General features: G+C 40.5%; 1 protein-coding gene across 5 annotated transcripts in view; it reads right to left on the reverse strand.

Moving 5' to 3' along the window:
- LOC137640282 (protein lin-54 homolog) overlaps window positions 1-21,696 on the reverse strand; it is a 72,469-nt gene that overhangs the window by 16,074 nt on the left and 34,699 nt on the right. For all 5 annotated transcript variants that reach the window (XM_068372885.1, XM_068372887.1, XM_068372888.1 and 2 more), the window contains 6 exons: window positions 21,259-21,423; window positions 20,699-20,884; window positions 9,869-10,044; window positions 6,259-6,496; window positions 2,969-3,168; window positions 1,648-1,826 (listed from right to left, as the gene is read on the reverse strand). In XM_068372885.1, coding sequence (XP_068228986.1) covers window positions 1,648-1,826; window positions 2,969-3,168; window positions 6,259-6,496; window positions 9,869-10,044; window positions 20,699-20,884; window positions 21,259-21,423 — 1,144 coding nt within the window. The remainder of the gene's footprint in view (window positions 1-1,647; window positions 1,827-2,968; window positions 3,169-6,258; window positions 6,497-9,868; window positions 10,045-20,698; window positions 20,885-21,258; window positions 21,424-21,696) is intronic.

Consider the following 21,696-nt stretch of genomic DNA (forward strand, 5'->3'; position numbering starts at 1 on the left):
GCCGATCAAGGCCTGCCGAACCCTTTGGTCCTTCGACATTGCTTCTCCCCTGGGCTTGGGAGCTTGCAAGAGGTCCCGGACTGGGAGGACGACTGGCACGCACAGATGTATCCTCATGCGCAACACTGACACTATGCACAGCACTAGCACTAACACTTCCCACTGCACTCTTCGCTTTCAGCTCTCTGACATCCGCCAAGAGCTGATTGCGGTCACTAACCAACGACTCCACCTTATCACCGAGAGCCTGAATGGCACGCAACATATCAGCCATTGCAGGCTGAGCACTCGTAGCAGGTTCGGGGGTCACCACCACAGGGGAAGGAAAAGGTTGAGGGGCATGGGGAGAGGAAATATCCAAAGAGCGAGAAGAACTCCTCCTATCTCTCTCCTTCTCTAACCTACGAGTATATCTGAGGAATTCATTAAAATCGAATTCCGAAAGCCCAGCACATTCCCCACATCGATCTTCCAATTGACAGGATTTTCCCCTACAATTGGAACATACGGTGTGAGGATCAACAGAGGCCTTCGGAAGACGCCTATTACAAGTCCTAACACTACATCGCCTGTATTTAGGAACTTGGGAATGGTCAGACATCTTGAATTTAGAAGTAGTCAAAGGGGGAATTCCAAAGTAAAGCAAAGATCGTTAACCAATGAATCAAATTAATACCAAAAGCTTGCTAAGCTAAGGCTAAAGCTTCCTGTACAGCGAAGGCTAAATTTCAGAGCAAATACTTCACCAAATCGTGAACAAAAGACTCCAAAATCAATAGCGTATCCATGTAGGTCTTGCCGGTGGCACGACAGAGGAAAAATTGAGGTCTTGTTGACAAGAAGTACTGGAGTACCTGACCACAGATGGCGCTGGTGAGTACACCCCCACCTGTATAGCGATCGCTGGCGTATCCCGACCGTAGATTTCTGTCGGGCAACGGAGTTGACAGCTACATGATCATCGGGTAAGATTAATATTGAAAAGTAACCAATTTAAAAGGTTCACAATGCTTATTTTGATACTGTAGGGCTTTCCAGCTGTAATTTCGACGAAACAAAGGGCTTAAGTTTTAATAAATGCTAAATTAACTTCTTGTTTTAGACTGCATATTCATCTTAAAATATGTTCATACTTGCTCAGTTGTTTTCTTTATACAAGTATCGATGCATCTTGACATTCAAAAACCAAGAAAATGGGCTATTTTAAAGTAATAAGTTTTTATGACACATTTACTCTATAAGTAATTTCACTCTCCAGTAAAAAAATACTTTACAAGGATAGGTCACGGAAGTCCACTATCTTCTGAAACCATTAGTCACTCTATGCATTCCCTAGATGCTTTTGTGATTACGGTCTTATAATCCTTCATTCAAAAAGACTTTATGAATCGACTGCAACATTCACTACAACATTCCCAGTCTGCTTATAAGAACTGAACCACTCATTGGATTCATAGCTAGAGCTACCCATAGGATTTAAAACATTTTCAACCTTTAAAGTGAATCTCTGGAGTCTTGTCCATTACCAGAAAAAAAAAACAACAACATTAAGAGAACCGTTACCAAGTCACCACAGTACCGTAGCTGGCCATATAAGAAATTATTTGCATAATTACAGTATATAAGAACTCTTAATACAACACTTACCTCTGGATCGTGCTGTATAGCTACCAATAATCTGCATAAGACATCTTGAAAATTCTGAAATGACAGATAGCTCTATTTGGGCGTTTGAGACGAGAGCACTTTGCGCTTTATCTGCCTGTGCTAATAAGCACTGGCAAGTGGCTTCTACAACTTCTTGGTTCATACGACAGTATCCAGACCTGAAAAGAAGGTACAATTCTCATTCTCTAAATATTACTGGTATTTTAAATGCTAAATTTTCTAAATATTAAAGCAACCGTAACCATAATAAAAGTACCATAAGAAAAACCACTAAACTACTTCATCACAAATAGATAAAGAATTTAGTACATTTTTAGAAGATATTCATCTAAGATTGACAAAATTCCTGTAGGTAATTTTTCTCAATTGATTCAAATTTGGTCATTAACATCTAATATTTTCCATTGTTAATGTACTGCCTTCTATACAAAAACTAATTGAATATTGAGTAGCTATCAAAAAATTCTCAAATTGCATAATACCAACGCTAAATTTTTTTGTTCGTATTGATGACAGCCATAATCCTACCGGAAATTTATTTTGCACTACTTCATTCTCAATTTATTCATTTCATATATCATACTATTTATTAATTGAAACAGACTTCAATGATATTATGTGATGGTTTATGAGAATTTTTATAGTTTTTTCTAGAGATGTTGGCGGCAGACTCGCCTGCTGTATATTTGTATAGCCTATGCAGTTCAACAATTATTCCAGGTTAAAATAATATCTAGAAAGAATTTTCCATATACTACAAGAGGTGTTTTGACACATGGAGTTTATGTAAATTAAACTTTAGTAAGTTACTTTTAATACATCTAGAAATATGTTAGGGGAGAGAAACATGGTGTCAAAGAAAAAAAATGATGAATATATTGCAGCTACAGAAAGCGAGATCTCTGTTAACCCTTTTAACCCCAACGCTATTTGGAACTTTCCAACCCTTAACCCCCAGGCGTTTTCTCTTTCAAGCACGTTTTGCAATATATTTGTTCAAATTGCGCTATCAGCCTTAATTTTCGTCATGGAGAGGTCAGGTTAGTCTCATTATTTTGGAAAATGCCTGAAGTTTCTCATAAAGTTATCAAAAATATGCAAAAAAATGTCAATAGCAGTTTTTTGCAAGGACGTACCATTATGTCCATGGGGGTTAAGGGATGAGTTTTGTGAAACGTACCAGTATGTCCTTTTGGGGTAAAAGGGTTAAGGTACAGGCAAGGAAGAAACAATTTTGAAAAAAGTATTTCCCAATAGATTTGGCAAACAATAATAACAATGCCATACTGAAGATTCTTACTTTGCTGATGCAGGCAAGAACATCTTGGAAGGTGAATGATGAGACAGAGACGGAAGTTTGGATTTAACGGCATTCTGTTGGTTCACTCTTGCTTCGGCACACTCTGCAAGCTGCATCAATCCCTTTCGTTCCACGGCCGGGTTCAAATCTACATTTTTACATCCTACACATTTACATATACTGGAACAGGGAATTTTAGCCTGGAAGAAAGAAAGAAAAAAGTCTTTAACACCATTTTACAAGAACTTTGCATTTACTCTAGCATTCAGATATGTTACTTATGTCATACAGGTCTTACCGACCAGTCGCTTCTATACAATTAACTGACATTGGGGACATGGATTGTAGAGCAAAATAAAAATAGTATTAGACAATATAAAATAATTCAGTAGGGTGGGGAACCCCTTTCAGCTCCGTTTTAGACAAATCCTAAATTTTTGGTCTGTTGACATAGATATTCTCAGTCAAACATTCTTTTTCCAACTTCAGATATGTATTCTTAGTCTAACATTCTTTTTCCAACTTCAGATAGGTATTCTTAGTCTAACATTCTTTTTCCAACTTCAGATAGGTATTCTTAGTCTAACATTCTTTTTCCAACTTCAGATATGTATTCTTAGTCTAACATTCTTTTTCCAACTTCAGATAGGTATTCTTAGTCTAACATTCTTTTTCCAACTTCAGATAGGTATTCTTAGTCTAACATTCTTTTTCCAACTTCAGATAGGTATTCTTAGTCTAACATTCTTTTTCCAACTTCATCCAAGCATTTGCTATTATTTTTCTAACTCATTACCATAATAAAACATGACCCTTCCTATCCGTACTTAAGTACTGTGGGCACTAAAATTCCTATACTCAACCCATATTTGCAATCCTAAGAGTAATGGTAGCTGAGTGGGATTCCTACTGTGTTAGCCAATAATTTTAATCCCTGCTCATAGCTGACAGACTCTGGACACCTCGACCTGTTTCTGTGAGGTAGGAATATCGGTCGATCTGTCAAGTCTCGAGGAGGTCGTGGTACAATACCTTGAGTGGATTCATGGAAATTGGGTTATATAAACCATCACTAGGAAATATTAATAGAGGTTACTTACTTATACTTACTTATTTTTTGTTTGGGTTCCCCCAGGTCCCTCAGTGTGAGGCACCTCGTATATCCACCAGAGAGTTGCTAATACATCTTCCGGTGTATTTTGCATCTTCCAGTCTTGGATGGTCTGGGATGCATCTTAGGTATTTATCGAGCTGATTTTTAAACGCATCTACGCTCACTCCTGATATGTTTCTTAGATGAGCTGGCAGCACATTAAATAGTCGCTGCATTATCGATGCTGGTGCGTAGTGGATTAATGTCCTGTGCGCCTTTCTCAGTTTACCTGGAATGCTTTTTGGTACTATTAATCTACCTCTGCTTGCTCTTTCTGATACTTTAAGCTCCATGATGTTTTCAGCAATTCCTTCTATTTGCTTCCATGCTTGTATTATCATGTAGCGTTCTCTTCTCCTTTCTAGACTGTATAGTTTTAAAAATTGCAGTCTTTCCCAGTAATCAAGGTCCTTAACTTCTTCTATTCTAGCAGTATAGGACCTTTGTACACTCTCTATTTGCGCAATATCCTTTTGGTAGTGTGGGTACTATATCACATTGCAGTACTCGAGTGTACTACGCACATAAGTTTTGTAAAGCATAATCATGTGTTCAGCTTTTCTTGTTTTAAAGTGTCTAAATAACATTCCCATTTTTGCTTTACATTTAGCCAACAGTGTTGCTATTTGGTCGTTGCATAACATATTCCTATTTAAAATTACACCAAGGTCTTTAATTGCTTCCTTGTTTGGGATTGTCTCATTATTAGGTCCCTTGTATGCATACACCATTCCTTCTCTGTTTCCATAATTTATTGATTCGAATTTATCGGAGTTAAATACCATCCTATTTATCTCCGCCCATTCATATATTTTGTTTAGATCTCTTTGTAGTGAGTTCCTATCTTCATCACAAGTAATTTCTCTACTTATTCTTGTGTCATCGGCGAAACTTCTCACTACGGAGTTTTCAACATCACAGTCTATGTCTGAGATCATAATAACAAATAGCAGTGCAGCTAATACCGTACCTTGGGGCACACCAGATATTACCTGGGCTTCATCTGATTTCTCGTCATTTGCAACCACTATCTGTTTTCTGTTTTGCAGGAATTCTTTTACCCATTTTCCTATCTTTCCCACAATATTATGCTTTCTCATTTTTTTCTCCAATATGTTATGGTCTACCTTGTCAAAGGCTTTTGCAAAATCTAGATAGATCACATCTGTGTCTTTTTCATTTATCATATTATTGTATATGTTTTCATAGTGAGCTATCAGTTGGGTCTGTGTACTTTTTCCAGGTACGAAACCGTGTTGACCCATATTAAACAAATTATTTTTGACCAAATGGTTCATTATTTTCTTTTTTATTACCCTCTCATACACTTTCATAATATGTGATGTTAGACTAACAGGTCTATAATTGCTTGCCTCTAGTCTTGATCCACTTTTGAAGATAGGGGTTATATAAGCTAATTTATGTTTAACATATATCTCGCTCATATCTATACTCTGTCTTAGCAGTATTGCAAGTGGCTTCGCGATAGTGTTTGCAGTTTTTTTTAACAAAATCGCTGGAACTCCATCTGGTCCGGCTGCCGATCCATTTTTAATTTCGTTTATAGCCGTGACAATATCTGCTTCATTAATATCTATATCCGTTAGATATTCAACATTTTCTTCTCTCATTTCTGTTTCATCATTCTCATTCGCAATTCTTGGCGTGAACTCACTCTTATATTTTTCTGCTAATATGTTGCATATTTCCTTTTTTTCATTCGTTAGCCATCCTTCAATTCTTAGAGGGCCTATTTCTATTCTCCTTTTATTCATCTTTTTTGCATAGGAGTAAAGTACTTTGGGGTTTCTTTTTATATTTTGAAGTGTCCTTTCTTCTAAGTCCCTTTTTTCATTTTCTTTCGACTGCATAATCTTTTGTTCTGCATTTTCTATCTTACATTTTATTTCCCTCATTTTCCACACATTTTTTTCTTTTGCAAGATTTTTCTTCCACTTTTTAATTTTCTGAAATAAGAGCATGATGAAAGGATGCAGCTAGGGACTTAAAGAATAGCTAAAAAGACCCTTTAGCTACAGTTAGCTACATTTTCCCTATGCTTAAAAGAAAATATCTAAAAATCCTCTAACGGAATTTCAAACCCTTACTCTTGAAAATACAAATAAATGAGACTTACTTCGTAACATTCGCAGTAATTTTTAAGGCAACCAGAACGTTTGCAGTTACATCCTTTATTATGTCTTCTCTCATTGTCAGTGCCTCCCTTTCCAATTTTTGGCCGGAATGCTTGAGGATTTCTGTCTAGACAGGCCTTGATTGCTTTCTGTCTATCTTCTTCATGACCTAAGTTATTGAAACAATTTGAACAATTGCAGTTATTGCAAAACTCACCATTTGCAAAACAATCACAGTACCTGTAATAGATGCATAAAATAATAAATGGAACACTTGCGTACCAAATATACACACAATACACTGAACACTAAAAAATACTTCTCTAAGGGTAATTAAGCAATATTTATAACTGAACGTTTTTTACCTGCTATCTTATTTGTTATTGATTTAGCACATAAAAATATATTAGCCTTAAGGTTAGTTTATTTTCTGGTTAGTAGGCCTTTTATAACTGAACTTTTTAAGCCTTACTGTAACCATAGAAGTGTGATGAAAAAATACTTGAAGGATTCAAATAAATGACAAACTTTAAGAGCATACAATTTAAGGTGATTTATCATTCAAAATATACATGTATACACCTAGAAGAAATGTCTGAGGTTATCATCAAATTTTCAGAGAGCAATTGTCCCTCAGATTACCTTTTCTTCTCTCATTATTTCTTTCGCTCTCCATCCTAGCTGTGACCCACATTGGTCGGCTAACTAGGTACCTGATTTACTTATCTCAATTTTTAGGAATACTCCCATCCCTTCCCCTTGTTCGGTCAGAGACTCGAACGCAGTCCCATAGCATTGCTAGCTAGATGCACGACCAAAAGTGCCATGACAGATAGAGAAATAAAAGAAAAGGGAATCTTTCAAAAGATTTCCTTTTACAAAAACATTTCTTATCAATTAGTTATGTGCACGACACTTTCATGTTTTCAATAAAAACTGAAAATGTTGAGACCTCTTACAAATATTTCCAAAATGAATATGTATCCATGACCTTAGATTTTATGTAGGACCATCAGAAAATCATACAAAGCATGAATGAGTACGGATTTGCACACCACAAATAGGTTAAACAAATACAAAAAAAAAAGACGAGAAATAAATAACTTTAATAAGTTGCTCTTCTTGAGCATCACAGGATGAAAAGCTTTTCAGCTCAGGATCATCCTCCTCCTTCAGGCATACTCCAAGGCCAAAGAAATATCTTCCTTGATTCCTCTTATCAGAGGTATCAAAGGCACAGCTCTTGGTGGCTTAACTTAGTCATCTTCATTAGGATGATAAGCAAGAGCCTGTGTCACACACAATGTAGGGCAATCAAGAACAAAAGAACAAATTATTTGGATGATTCTCTACTTACTGGCAATCATTGTTATGGAGGAATGCAACACAGTCCTACGAGGACACCAATCACCCCCACCTAACTTTGTAGACCTTAGAAGTTTTACACTCGAGAACCATATTCCAAGTGTAGAAGCACCTCGATTCAGTAACAACTTTGGGTATTATTAAGAATATGAGTAATATCATATTGGCTGGCAGAAAACTGAAAATACCAAGAGGAGGGAGCAGCAGATATTTTCAGTACCCTTCTAAGGAGCAACAAACCATAAGGAAACCTGCAATAAGGTTATATCCAAATATTATTATTATTATTATTATTATTATTATTATTACAGCCAAATATGAAATCTTAGATGGAAAAGCAGTATTCTACAAGCCAAAGACTCCTATTTAGAAAAGAAACGCATCAAGTAAAAATAATTTAAATGGATACATAATGAACTGTAAGATAAACAACAAAATATATCAAATAATATTCATAACACAATAAATCAGATACCAAATAATCTATGAAAAGAGACTAAGACCAACTAATTAACAAAAATGCAGTAGAACCACCTCGAACTTCTGAAATTCCACCGATTCAAATAAATAATTGGGAGAATCACTTCAAAAACATAACCAGAGCATTTCTAATACTATGAGGTGGCTTGTTTACTCTTGGAAGATCTGAATGTAAAGGTTGAACAGTCATGAAAAATCTTACACAGCATACAAAATGCACCAACTGGACGACGGCATCCAAAGTTGATAGCTAGTTCAGGGATAAAGAATTTAACAAACCTCAACCTTTTGTCCAACAATTCAAGATAAAGAATCAGCTATTGAAGATCAGGCAGGAATACAACATTCATAGCATGGCAAAATAACTAACAATACTAATATGAAATATTCAAGACTTCAAGATATTATTTGGTAAAAATAATAGTCGAGAGAAAAAGAATAAAATAAGAACATGACAAATCTTCTTATGTGTCAACAATTTGCATTACTGGTAAATTTTAGTCTCCTCGTAGGTTGGACTTGTCAGAGGTGAACAGAATTTCTCTGCAATTTAAACACTATGAAAACATTAAAGACCAATAAAATAGACCTTGCATAATCATGAATAAGGACTAGAATCGCAAGTATTTTGGTTGGTGGTGAGGTGAGATGCAAATACACTAAAATAGACCTTAAATAATCATGAATAAGGACTAGAATCGCAAGTATTTTGGTTGGTGGTGAGGTGAGATGCAAATACACTAAAATAGACCTTAAATAATCATGAATAAAGACTAGAATCGCAAGTATTTTAGTTGGTGGTGAGGTGAGATGCAAATACACTAAAATAGACCTTAAATAATCATGAATAAAGACTAGAATCGCAAGTATTTTGGTTGGTGGTAGGATGGGATGTGAGGATCCCTACGTCTCCAAGCTGGGGGTGTCGGAAGGTTTGAGTAATGCCTCAGGTAGGGGATGTCGCCAATGGCTAAAGAGAGTGGTGTGACTATTGTATGGCAACGAAAAAAAAAAAAAATAGCTTTTACATATTGTATTTAGAAATAAAGGCTAGAATCCCAGACTGTTGGTTGGCTGGAGACAGGAGGAGGAGGGGATAATATTAGGGAGAGATTTTTTAGTGAAATTTCCTGAGTGTGAACTGAGTGATATACAACCATGTGCTACACTCTTTCGTAGCTTAGCTTGTAATAATAACAATGATGATGATGACAACAATAATAATAATAATAATGATGACGTACCCCGACCTCACGATGTGTATTACCAGGCACGTTTTGACAGAACAACGTCATTGTAGTGAAGGGGTTATAATAAACTTTCCTTTGACATAATCCTGAGGTCTTTCAATTAATTTTTATTCTAGACAGGTCAGAGCTAAAAAATATTTTCTGGTTAGGTTCTCACCTAAGGAACTGGAATTCTACTCAGGATACCTCAATGAATGAAGCAAGTTACTCTTTCAACGATGACATTCATCAAAGCTTCATGTTGTTAGCAGTGATTAAGAGGATTGTACATGACTTGAGCAGGGAGGATACCAATCCCATGCCTATGGCAAATCCTCTCGGGAAATTCCCTTCACATCCATCCATATACTTTTGGAGGAAGGGAGGAAGAAAGCATATTCAAAGAACTCTGGATGATTAACATTAATCATCTTTCCAACATCACAAAAAAGATATGAAACACCAAAACTCCCATACAAAAATTATCAGAAGTAAAACCCCAAACAATAGATATCCCAAAAAGTTACCATATACTTACAATTTAAGACACTGGCTTTTTGTACAATTACAGGGTTTTCTAGGTCTTATTCCATTGGCATCAATGAGATTGCGAGGAGGTTGTGGCTTTGGAGGTTGTTGTATTATGGTTCCAGGCGGCGCTTGAGACGACACCTGAACAGTTGTGGTATTTGCGTTTGTTGATTGCTGCTGAAGCTGCAAAGGAAGATTTCACGTTAAGTCGATTTACAAATTATGACAAATACTAAATCTTTTAAACCAACGCCGTGCATAAAACAAATCTACAAAACTAATCTATACAAAAATCACAATGGCAAAGAAAACATCATTATTTATTCAAATGAATAAATCTATGCAAAAGCAAAAAAAAAATAACTTGATATTAATAATATATTGACCAAATGTTGAAGACTGACATTATTTCCGTAATGGCTTTACGTATTTCCATGATTTGACAATCTGCTGTACATTGAAAAAAAAGTGTACCTATCAGTGTTGAGCCGTCTTCTCTGCATTCAATGGTTGGGTATGTGGACTATTAACTAAATATCCACATTACACAAATTAATGAGGAAAAACCCCAACCCAAACCAACATTGTCTTTTAATGCATTTTGATACCGATATACTTTTTCTATAAAAGCCTGTTATTTATCCAGACAAGAAATCTTAGATATAAAAATTACTGGCTGGAAAAGTCACAAGTACTGCAGCTCTGGCACCAGTCATTTACTTTTTCCTTATTCTATAGTATCTAACTATTGCACAGCATTCCATTAAAAATGTGCTTCATGCTGTCATATCCTTTACATACAGTATACACAGTGTACTGCTACATACTAAAAATACATGCAAGGTTCCAATATATTTCATCATTTATTTCAAATTCATTTGTCTTATTGATGGAAACCTCAATCTCTTATAAAATGCTCAAGCATGAGCACCTCTCATTTCCAGGGCAGTGGACTGCTGCCTACCTCATCCTCACTTTTTTCACCTATGGAACTACCCACAAGCAAGACCAGTTGCCATCCATATACCAAGGCACTTCCCCCAATTTTGGGGGGTAGCCGACACCAACAATGAAACAAAACAAAAAGGGGACCTCTACTCTCTATGTTTCTTCAGCCTAATCAGGGACTCAACCGAGTTCAGCTGGTACTGCTAGGGTGCCACAGCCCAACCTCCCACATTTCCACCACAGATGAAGCTTCATAATGCTGACTCCCCTACTGCTGCTACCTCCGCGGTCATCTAAGGCACCGGAGGAAGCAGCAGGGCCTACTGGAACTGCGTCACAATCGCTCGCCATTCATTCCTATTTCTAGCACGCTCTCTTGCCTCTCTCACATCTATCCTCCTATCACCCAGAGCTTTCTTCACACCATCCATCCACCCAAACCTTGGCCTTCCTCTTGTACTTCTCCCATCAACTCTTGCATTCATCACCTTCTTTAGCAGACAACCATTTTCCATTCTCTCAACATGGCCAAACCACCTCAACACATTCATATCCACTCTAGCCGCTAACTCATTTCTTACACCCGTTCTCTCCCTCACCACTTCGTTCCTAACCCTATCTACTCGAGATACACCAGCCATACTCCTTAGACACTTCATCTCAAACACATTCAATTTCTGTCTCTCCATCACTTTCATTCCCCACAACTCCGATCCATACATCACAGTTGGTACAATCACTTTCTCATATAGAACTCTCTTTACATTCATGCCCAACCCACTATTTTTTACTACTCCCTTAACTGCCCCCAACACTTTGCAACCTTCATTCACTCTCTGGCGTACATCTGCTTCCACTCCACCATTTGCTGCAACAATAGACCCCAAGTACTTAAACTGATCCACCTCCTCAAGTAACTCTCCATTCAACATGACATTCAACCTTGCACCACCTTCCCTTCTCGTACATCTCATAACCTTACTCTTACCCACATTAACTCTCAACTTCCTTCTCTCACACACCTTTCCAAATTCTGTCACTAGTCGGTCAAGCTTCTCTTCTGTGTCTGCTACCAGTACAGTATCATCCGCAAACAACAACTGATTTACCTCCCATTCATGGTCATTCTCGCCTACCAGTTTTAATCCTCGTCCAAGCACTCGAGCATTCACCTCTCTCACCACTCCATCAACATACAAGTTAAACAACCACGGCGACATCACACATCCCTGTCTCAGCCCCACTCTCACCGGAAACCAATCACTCACTTCATTTCCTATTCTAACACATGCTTTACTACCTTTGTAGAAACTTTTCACTGCTTGCAACAACCTTCCACCAACTCCATATAACCTCATCACATTCCACATTGCTTCCCTATCAACTCTATCATATGCTTTCTCCAGATCCATAAACGCAACATACACCTCCTTACCTTTTGCTAAATATTTCTCGCATATCTGCCTACCTGTAAAAATCTGATTCATACAACCCCTACCTCTTCTAAAACCACCCTGTACTTCCAAGATTGCATTCTCTGTTTTATCCTTAATCCTATTAATCAATACTCTACCATACACTTTTCCAACTACACTCAACAAACTAATACCTCTTGAATTACAACACTCATGCACATCTCCCTTACCCTTATATAGTGGTACAATACATGCACAAACCCAATCTACTGGTACCATTGACAACACAAAACACATATTAAACAATCTCACCAACCATTCAAGTACAGTCACACCCCCTTCTTTCAACATCTCAGCTTTCACACCATCCATACCAGATGCTTTTCCTACTCTCGTTTCATCTAGTGCTCTCCTCACTTTATCTATTGTAATCTCTCTCTTTCTCATCTCCCATCACTGGCACCTCAACACCTGGAACAGCAATTATATCTGCCTCCCTATTATCCTCAACATTCAGCAAACTTTCAAAATGTTATTTTGATAATAAAATAAATTTTTGAATATACTTACCCGGTGATTATATAAGCTGCAGCTCTGCTGCTCGACAGAAAACTCTACGGAAAAAATCCGCCAGCGATCGCTATGCAGGTAGGGGGTGTACTTCAACAGCGCCATCTGTCGTGCAGGTACTCAGTACTCATTGTAAACAAAGAACTCAATTTTCTCCTCGGTCCACTGCGTTTCTATTGGGGAGGAAGGGAGGGTCCTTTAATATATAATCACCGGGTAAGTATATTCAAAAATTTATTTTATTATCAAAACATTTTTCAATATTTAACTTAGCCGGTGATTATATAAGCTGATTCACACCCAGGGGGGTGGGTAGAGATCAGCAATAAATGTTTACATTATTATGAGCTAAGGATTTTTTATTTCATTTTAGAAGTTATCAAAATAACAAACATAAAATAAATAAGTACCTGGTAAGGAAGTCGACTTGAACAATTACTCTGCCTTTTTAAGTACGTCTTCCTTACGGAGCCTCGCGATCCTCTTAGGATGCTGAGCGACCCTAGGATATGAAGTATGAAGGGTTGCAACCCATACCACAGGACCTCATCAAAACCTCTAATCTAGGCGCTTCTCAAGAAAAGAATTTGACCACCCGCCAAATCAACCAGGATGCGAAAGGCTTCTTAGCCTTCCGGACAACCCAAAAACAACAATAAAAACATTTCAAGAGAAAGATTAAAAAGGCTATGGAATTAGGGGATTGTAGTGGTTGAGCCCTCACCCACTACTGCACTCGCTGCTACGAATGGTCCCAGGGTGTAGCAGTTCTCGTAAAGAGACTGGACATCTTTAAGATAAAAAGACGCGAACACTGACTTGCTTCTCCAATAGGTTGCGTCCATTATACTTCGCAGAGATCTATTTTGTTTAAAGGCCACTGAAGTTGCGACAGCTCTAACTTCATGTGTCCTTACCTTCAGCAAAGCTTGGTCTTCCTCACTCAGATGGGAATGAGCTTCTCGTATTAACAGTCTGATAAAATAGGATAAAGCATTCTTTGACATAGGCAAAGATGGTTTCTTAACTGAACACCATAAAGCTTCTGACTGTCCTCGTAAAGGTTTAGTTCGTCTTAAATAGAACTTAAGAGCTCTCACAGGGCATAAGACTCTTTCTAGTTCATTTCCAACCATATTTGATAGGCTTGGAATATCGAACGATTTCGGCCAAGGACGAGAAGGTAGCTCGTTTTTGGCTAGAAAACCAAGTTGTAAAGAACATGTAGCCGTTTCAGATGAAAATCCGATGTTCCTGCTGAAGGCGTGAATCTCACTGACTCTTAGCTGTGGCTAAGCAAACCAGGAAAAGAGTCTTTAAAGTGAGATCTTTAAAGGTGGCTGATTGTAGCGGCTCGAACCTTTCTGACATGAGGAATCTTAGTACCACGTCTAAATTCCAACCAGGTGTAGCCAAACGACGCTCCTTCGTGGTCTCAAAAGACTTAAGGAGGTTCTGTAGATCTTTGTTGTTGGAAAGATCTAAGCCTCTGTGACGGAAGACTGATGCCAACATGCTTCTGTAACCCTTGATAGTGGGAGCTGAAAGAGATCTTTCTTTCCTCAGGTATAAAAGGAAGTCAGCTATTTGAGTTACAGAGGTACTGGTCGAGGATACTGATACTGACTTGCACCAGTTTCGGAAGACTTCCCACTTCGATTGGTAGACTCTAAGGGTGGATGTCCTCCTTGCTCTAGCAATCGCCCTGGCTGCCTCCTTTGAAAAGCCTCTAGCTCTCGAGTCTTTCGATAGTCTGAAGGCAGTCAGACGAAGAGCGTGGAGGCCTTGGTGTACCTTCTTTACGTGTGGCTGACGTAGAAGGTCCACCCTTAGAGGAAGATTTCTGGGAACGTCTACTAGCCATCGAAGTACCTCGGTGAACCATTCTCTCGCGGGCCAGAGGGGAGCAACTAACGTCAACCTTGTCCCTTCGTGAGAGGCGAACTTCTGCAGTACCTTGTTGACAATCTTGAACGGGGGGAATGCATATAGGTCTAGATGTGACCAATCTAGGAGAAAGGCATCTATATGAACTGCTGCTGGGTCCGGGATTGGTGAGCAATATATTGGGAGCCTCTTGGTCATCGAGGTTGCGAAGAGATCTATGGTAGGCTGGCCCCATGTGGCCCACAGTCTCTTGCACACATCCTTGTGTAGGGTCCATTCTGTTGGAATGATTTGTCCCTTCCGACTGAGGCAATCTGCCATGACATTCAAGTTGCCTTGGATGAACCTCGTTACTAGTGAAATGTTTAGATCTTTTGACCAGGTGAGGAGGTCCCTTGCGATCTCGTACAACGTCATAGAGTGGGTCCCTCCTTGCTTGGAGATGTACGCCAAAGCCGTGGTGTTGTCCGAGTTCACCTCCACCACTTTGCCTTGAAGGAGAGACTTGAAGCTTTTCAAGGCCAGATGAACTGCCAGTAGCTCCTTGCAGTTGATATGCATTGTCCTTTGACTCGAGTTCCAAGTTCCCGAGCATTCCCGATCGTCTAATGTCGCGCCCCAGCCTGTGTCCGATGCGTCCGAGAAGAGAACGTGGTTGGGAGTCTGAACAGCCAGGGGCAGACCCTCTCTGAGGCTGATACTGTCCTTCCACCAAGTCAGGGAAGACTTCATCTTCTCGGAAATGGGGATCGAGACCGCTTCTAGCGTCTTGTCCTTTTTCCAGTAAACAGCTAGGTGATATTGAAGAGGACGGAGGTGTAGTCTTCCTAACGATACGAACTGTTCCAGGGATGATAGCGTCCCTATCAGACTCATCCACTGCCTGACTGAACATCGTTCCTTCTTCAGCATGTTCTGGATGCATAACTGGGCTTGACTTGTTCTGGGGGCCGACGGAAAAGCCCGAAAAGCTAGACTGTGAATCTCCATCCCTAAATACACAATAGTTTGGGATGGGACCACTTGAGACTTTTCCATATTGACCAGGAGACCCAATTCCTTGGTCAGATCTAGAGTCCACTTTAGATCCTTCAGACAGCGACGACTGGAAGAAGCTCTTAGAAGCCAGTCGTCCAAATAGAGGGAGGCTCTGATGTCCGCTAAATGAAGGAATTTGGCTACATTCCTCATCAGCCTCGTAAACACAAGAGGAGCTGTGCTTAGGCCAAAGCACAGGGCTTGAAACTGGTAGACAACCTTTTCGTAAACAAATCTCAGAAAAGGTTGGGAGTCTGGGTGGATGGGGACGTGAAAGTATGCGTCCCTTAGGTCTAAAGAGACCATCCAGTCTTCCCTTCTGACCGCTGCTAGAACGGACTTTGTGGTCTCCATGGAGAACGTCTGCTTTGTGACAAAGACATTCAGCGCACTGACGTCTAGCACCGGCCTCCACCCTCCTGTCTTCTTTGCCACTAAGAAGAGACGGTTGTAGAAGCCCGGGGTTTGATGGTCCAGGACTTTGACTACCGCTCCCTTTTCTAGTAAGAGAGACACCTCCTGTTTCAAAGCTCGTCTCTTGTCTTCCTCTCTGTACCTGGGAGAGAGATCGATGGGAGACGTTGCTAGAGGGGGTTTTCGTACAAACGGGATCTTGTACCCCTCTCTGAGCAACTTCACAGATTGTGTATCTGCGCCTCTCTTCTCCCAGGTCTGCCAGAAGTTCTTGAGTCTGGCTCCCACTGCTGTCTGAAGAAGCTGGCAGTCAGACTCTGCCTTTAAAGGACTTGGTTCCTTTCTTCTTCCCACGTCTCCCTTCGGCACGAGCACCTCCTCTGCTGGAGGCTCTGCCACGAAAGGGCGGAATAAATCGGGACGCTGGAGTGTCCATCCTTGGTCTAGCTGACAAGGTAGGCAAAGGGGGTGGCTTTGCGGGCAGAGGACGCAACCAGGTCATGGGTGTCCTTCTGTATCAAAGAAGCAGCAATCTCCTTAATCAAGTCCCCTGGAAAAAGGCACTTAGAGAGAGGAGCAAACAGAAGTTCTGATCTTTGACACGGTGTCACTCCAGCTGACAGGAAAGAGCAAAGGTTCTCACGCTTCTTGAGGACTCCGGATACGAACGATGCAGCAAGCTCACTAGATCCGTCACGTATGGCCTTGTCCATGCAGGACATGATGAGCAAGGAAGATTCCTTCTCAGTCGGGGAGATCTTCCTGCTCAAAGCTCCCAGACACCAGTCTAAAAAGTTGAAGACCTCGAAGGCTCTAAATAACCCTTTCAACAGATGGTCTAGGTCCGAAGGTGACCAGCAAATCTTAGAGCGTCTTATGGCTAGCCTGCGGGGAGAGTCTATAAGACTTGAGAAGTCGCCCTGGGCAGAGGCAGGAACTCCCAAGCCGAGAACTTCTCCCGTGGCATACCAGACGCTCGATCTGGAAGAGAGTCTAGCAGGGGGAAACGTAAAGGCTGTCTTCCCTAGACTCTTTTTGGACTGCATCCATTCTCCTATAACTCGTAAAGCTCTCTTGGACGAGCGTGCGAGGACGAGTCTAGTAAAGGCAGGCGAGGATGACTGCGTACCTAAAGCAAACTCTGACGGAGGAGAGCGCGGAGCCACAGACACAAACTGGTCCGGAAACATCTCTTTGAACAGAGCAAGAACTTTTCTAAAGTCCAAAGAGGGTTGCGTGGACTTGGGCTCGTCAAGGTCCGAATGTGGTTCATCAACGTGTGCCGCATCGTCATCATCAGAGAGTCCATCATCCGAGTATTGAGGAGGAAGCGGCAATGGAGTAGGTATCGGCTGGTTAGCTGAGTCCGGTCGCACGGGTGCACGCGTGACTGAACCGGACGCAACGTCATGGAACTGTTGCCCAGTCTGTGAGCTGGCAACAACCATAGCGGCGCGGGGACGCATAACGTCTACTCCAGACTGTCTAGTCTGATGTGGGAGAGCAGTGGCAACCACACTGGGTTGCGGAGGTTGACGCACCGCGTCAAAACAAAACAACTCTGACGGTTGTTGTACCTCGCGAACGTCAACGGAAGGTTCCGTGCGTCGCTGAACGTCAACATGCGGCTGGCAGGGCACACTGGACCGCATGGGTGGCGGGACTCTCTCAGCTGGAGTGCGCAAGAAGGTCGCCTCAGCGTCCACAGGACGCACAACCGTGTGTGTGGTTGGTTGTAGGCAAGAGGAAAAATCAACAGAACGAGATGAACTTCTCCTGACTCTATCTCTCTCTAGCCTACGTGTATATTTTTGGAATTCGATAAAATCGAATTCCGAAAGCCCAACGCATTCCTCACATCGATCTTCCAATTGACAGGTTTTATCCCGACAATTGGAACAAACGGTGTGAGGATCGATAGAGGCCTTCGGAAGACGCCTTGAACAGTCCCTAGCATTACACTTCCTGAATTTTGGGACTTGAGAAGGGTCAGCCATTTTGAATTGGTCAAAGGGGAATTCAAAAACTATCCAAAGTCATCAACAAATAATCCGATATCAAAAAAAGAATGCAAGGATTTATTGAAGAGAAAGCCTGCACAGCGAAAGCTTAAAACTAGAATAGTGTACTTCACCAAATAGTTGTGAAAACAAATCCAGTTAGCAACAGCGAATTAGTAGGTCTTGCCGGTAGCACGACAGAGAGAAAATTGAGTTCTTTGTTTACAATGAGTACTGAGTACCTGCACGACAGATGGCGCTGTTGAAGTACACCCCCTACCTGCATAGCGATCGCTGGCGGATTTTTTCCGTAGAGTTTTCTGTCGAGCAGCAGAGCTGCAGCTTATATAATCACCGGCTAAGTTAAATATTGAAAAATATTCCGCCCACCTTTTCCTTGCCTCCTCTCCTTTTAACAACCTTCCATTTCCATCTTTCACTGTCTCTTCAATTCTTGCGCCAACCTTCCTTACTCTCTTCACTTCTTTCCAAAACTTCTTCTTATTCTCTTCATATGACTGACCCAATCCCTGACCCCACCTCAGGTCAGCTGCCCTCTTTGCCTCACGTACCTTGCGCTTTACTTCCACATTTTTCTCTCTCTATTTTTCATACTTCTCTATACTATTACTCTGCAGCCATTCTTCAAAAGCCCTCTTTTTCTCTTCCACTTTTACCTTCACTCCTTCATTCCACCATTCACTGCCCTTCCTCATGCTGCCTCCAACAACCTTCTTGCCACATACATCACTTGCAATCCCAACAAAATTTTCTTTTACTAACTTCCACTCCTCCTCTAAATTACCAGTTTCTCTTACTCTCACCTCGTCATATGCCATTTTCAACCTTTCCTGATATTTACTTTTTACCCCCGGTTTTATTAGCTCTTCAATCCTCACTACCTCCCTTTTACATCCACCTACTCTATTCCCCCACTCTTTTGCTACAACTAATTTTCCTTCCACCAAAAAATGATCAGACATACCGTTAGCCATACCCCTAAACACGTGCACGTCTTTCAATCTTCCAAACATTCTTTTAGTTATCAACACATAATCCATTAATGCCCTTTCTACTACTCTTCCATTTGCCACTCTTACCCATGTATACTTATTTTTATCTTTCTTTTTAAAGAAGCTAGCACTTATTACCATCTCTTGTTCAACACACATGTCTACCAGTCTCTCACCACTCTCATTTTCACCTGGTACGCCATACTTCCCAATGACACCTTCTACCTCTCCAGCGCCCACTCTAGCATTTAAGTCACCCATAACAACTACATAATTCCTTCTACCCAGTCCTTCTACACACCTAGTTAATTCATTCCAGAACTCATTCCGCTCTTCTTCACTTTTCTCACTACCTGGCCCATACGCACTGACAAACGCCCAACATTCCCTACCCAACCTAACCCTTACCCACATTAACCTAGATGATATCTCCTTCCATTCCACTACTTTACCTGTCATCCATTCACTCAGCAATAACGCCACACCCTCTCTCGCTCTTCCCCTTTCAATCCCAGACACTCTACCAGACATTTCACCAAACATCACTTCACCTTTTCCTTTCATCTTTGTCTCACACAAGGCCAATACATCCATCCTTCTACTTCTAAACATACTTCCAATCTCACATCTTTTACTCTCTATCGTACTACATCCACGCACATTCAAACAACCCAAAACTAGAGTGCGGGGAGCAGTCACTCTCCCCCCAGCTCCATCTCCTTGTCGATGTCTCGCAGGAATTTTATACAGGAGAGAGGATTCCCAGCCCCCTCGTCCCGTTGCAAAAACAAAAAATTATTAGCAAGAGAAAACAATCTTTACTGGTTCTGCTTCAGGGACGCTGGGGAAAGTATATCTGGATAAGAAAATAGAGATCATTCATTGGTACATATATTCATAAACAAGTAGTTAAGTATTTTGATACACAATCTGCAAAGATTTTTTAACTGGTTTTGAGTTAGATTAACACATGGATAACTAGAGGGGCACTCAGTAGAGCGCAGACTTACTTCCGCCGCAGCAGCTTATTTCTCTACTCTTTGTTTGATCGTGACCTCAACCTTTGACCTTGACCTTCCTAAATCTAATAATTTCCAACTTCATACATAACAGTTAATCCCTGCAAGTTTCATTACTCTGATTAAAATTATGGCCAGGAAGCTGTTCACAAACAAACAGGGGGTAAAACATAACCTCCTTCAAACTTCGATGGGGAAGGTAATAATAATAAATACTCCAGATAGTAAGGTTGGTAGCGTCGCGGATTTCTATTACAGAGGTCCCGAGTTCGGTCCCCGCCAGGGACGCGAATACCGTGAGACCTTCTACCGGGGGGTACTCCCAGGGTGGCGCCTGGGGGGGAGGTTAGAGGGGACTAGTGATAGTCCCTGCTGGCTTATGGTCGCCCGAGGAGAACGATGTAAATCGTCTCAGTGGAGACCTAAAACCCGCAACTTTAACTTTTTTCTTTTAAATGAAACTCAAGCACCAGAAATATATAATTGATGGGGTTATAATGAAACAAACTAAAACAACTGATTTTACCACTAACCTGAGACATATAATGGGCAGGTATCATAACAACAGACCCCGGTTGAGTATTGGACAGTACACCTGGCGGTAATGCGGATGCAGGCAAGGTAAGACTTCCGGGTTGTGACCTTATGGGTACTCCTCCACTGACATTATTACCCGATATGGTTCCTGATACCGGAATAATAACGCGCTGCTTGTTGGTCTGAAATATATATAATAAGTTATACAACCTCATGTTTTCCAAATCTTAAGTTTTAATTGTAGTGACATTCCCCGCCACTTGTAAGTCAAACAATTAAGTTTTTATATTTCAATTTCTTGTTACCATGCAATGTGTAAACAATACAAAAATATAGTTTGAATAGCTAGATTAAAATCAGCTGCAATGCAAAACATGTAAGGGAAACTGGTCAAACCCCAGACATCAATAGATATGCCTGAGGCCTTTTTCCAGCAATAGACTCGAAACGGCTGTTAAGTAAGAAAGTCCAACAATCTACATTACAAAATGTTACTAATAATTATTCAAGACAATTATCTACTCTTACAATACCAATCATTCCATTCTAAACTTACTTGTTGATTGGGTGCAATGGGCATTGCTTTTATTTTAATCGGCTGAGTGGGCGCAGGGGCAATGGGTTTGTTAACTTGGGGCGACTGCTTTATCAGGGTGGTGCCTCCCCCGCCACCACCCCCTCCACCCCCTACCCCAGGATTGACTAATCTTACGTAATTCATCTGGAAATACAATACAATAAATAAAAAATAAAAAAAATCTAAATTCCTATAATGTAACCCCTTAACCCTTTTACCCCCGATGCTATTTGGAACTTTCCAACCCTTAACCCCCAGGCGTTTTTCTTTTTCAAGCAAGTTTTGCAATATTTTTTTTTTCTAGATTGCGCCAACAGCCTTAATTTTCGTCATAGAGAGGTCAGGTTGGTCTCATTATTTTGGAAAATGCCTGAAGTTTCTCATAAAGTTATCAAAAATATGCAAAAAAAAAAAAAT

Source organism: Palaemon carinicauda, chromosome 4 (genome assembly GCF_036898095.1).
Source record: "Palaemon carinicauda isolate YSFRI2023 chromosome 4, ASM3689809v2, whole genome shotgun sequence".
Taxonomy (NCBI): domain Eukaryota; kingdom Metazoa; phylum Arthropoda; class Malacostraca; order Decapoda; family Palaemonidae; genus Palaemon; species Palaemon carinicauda.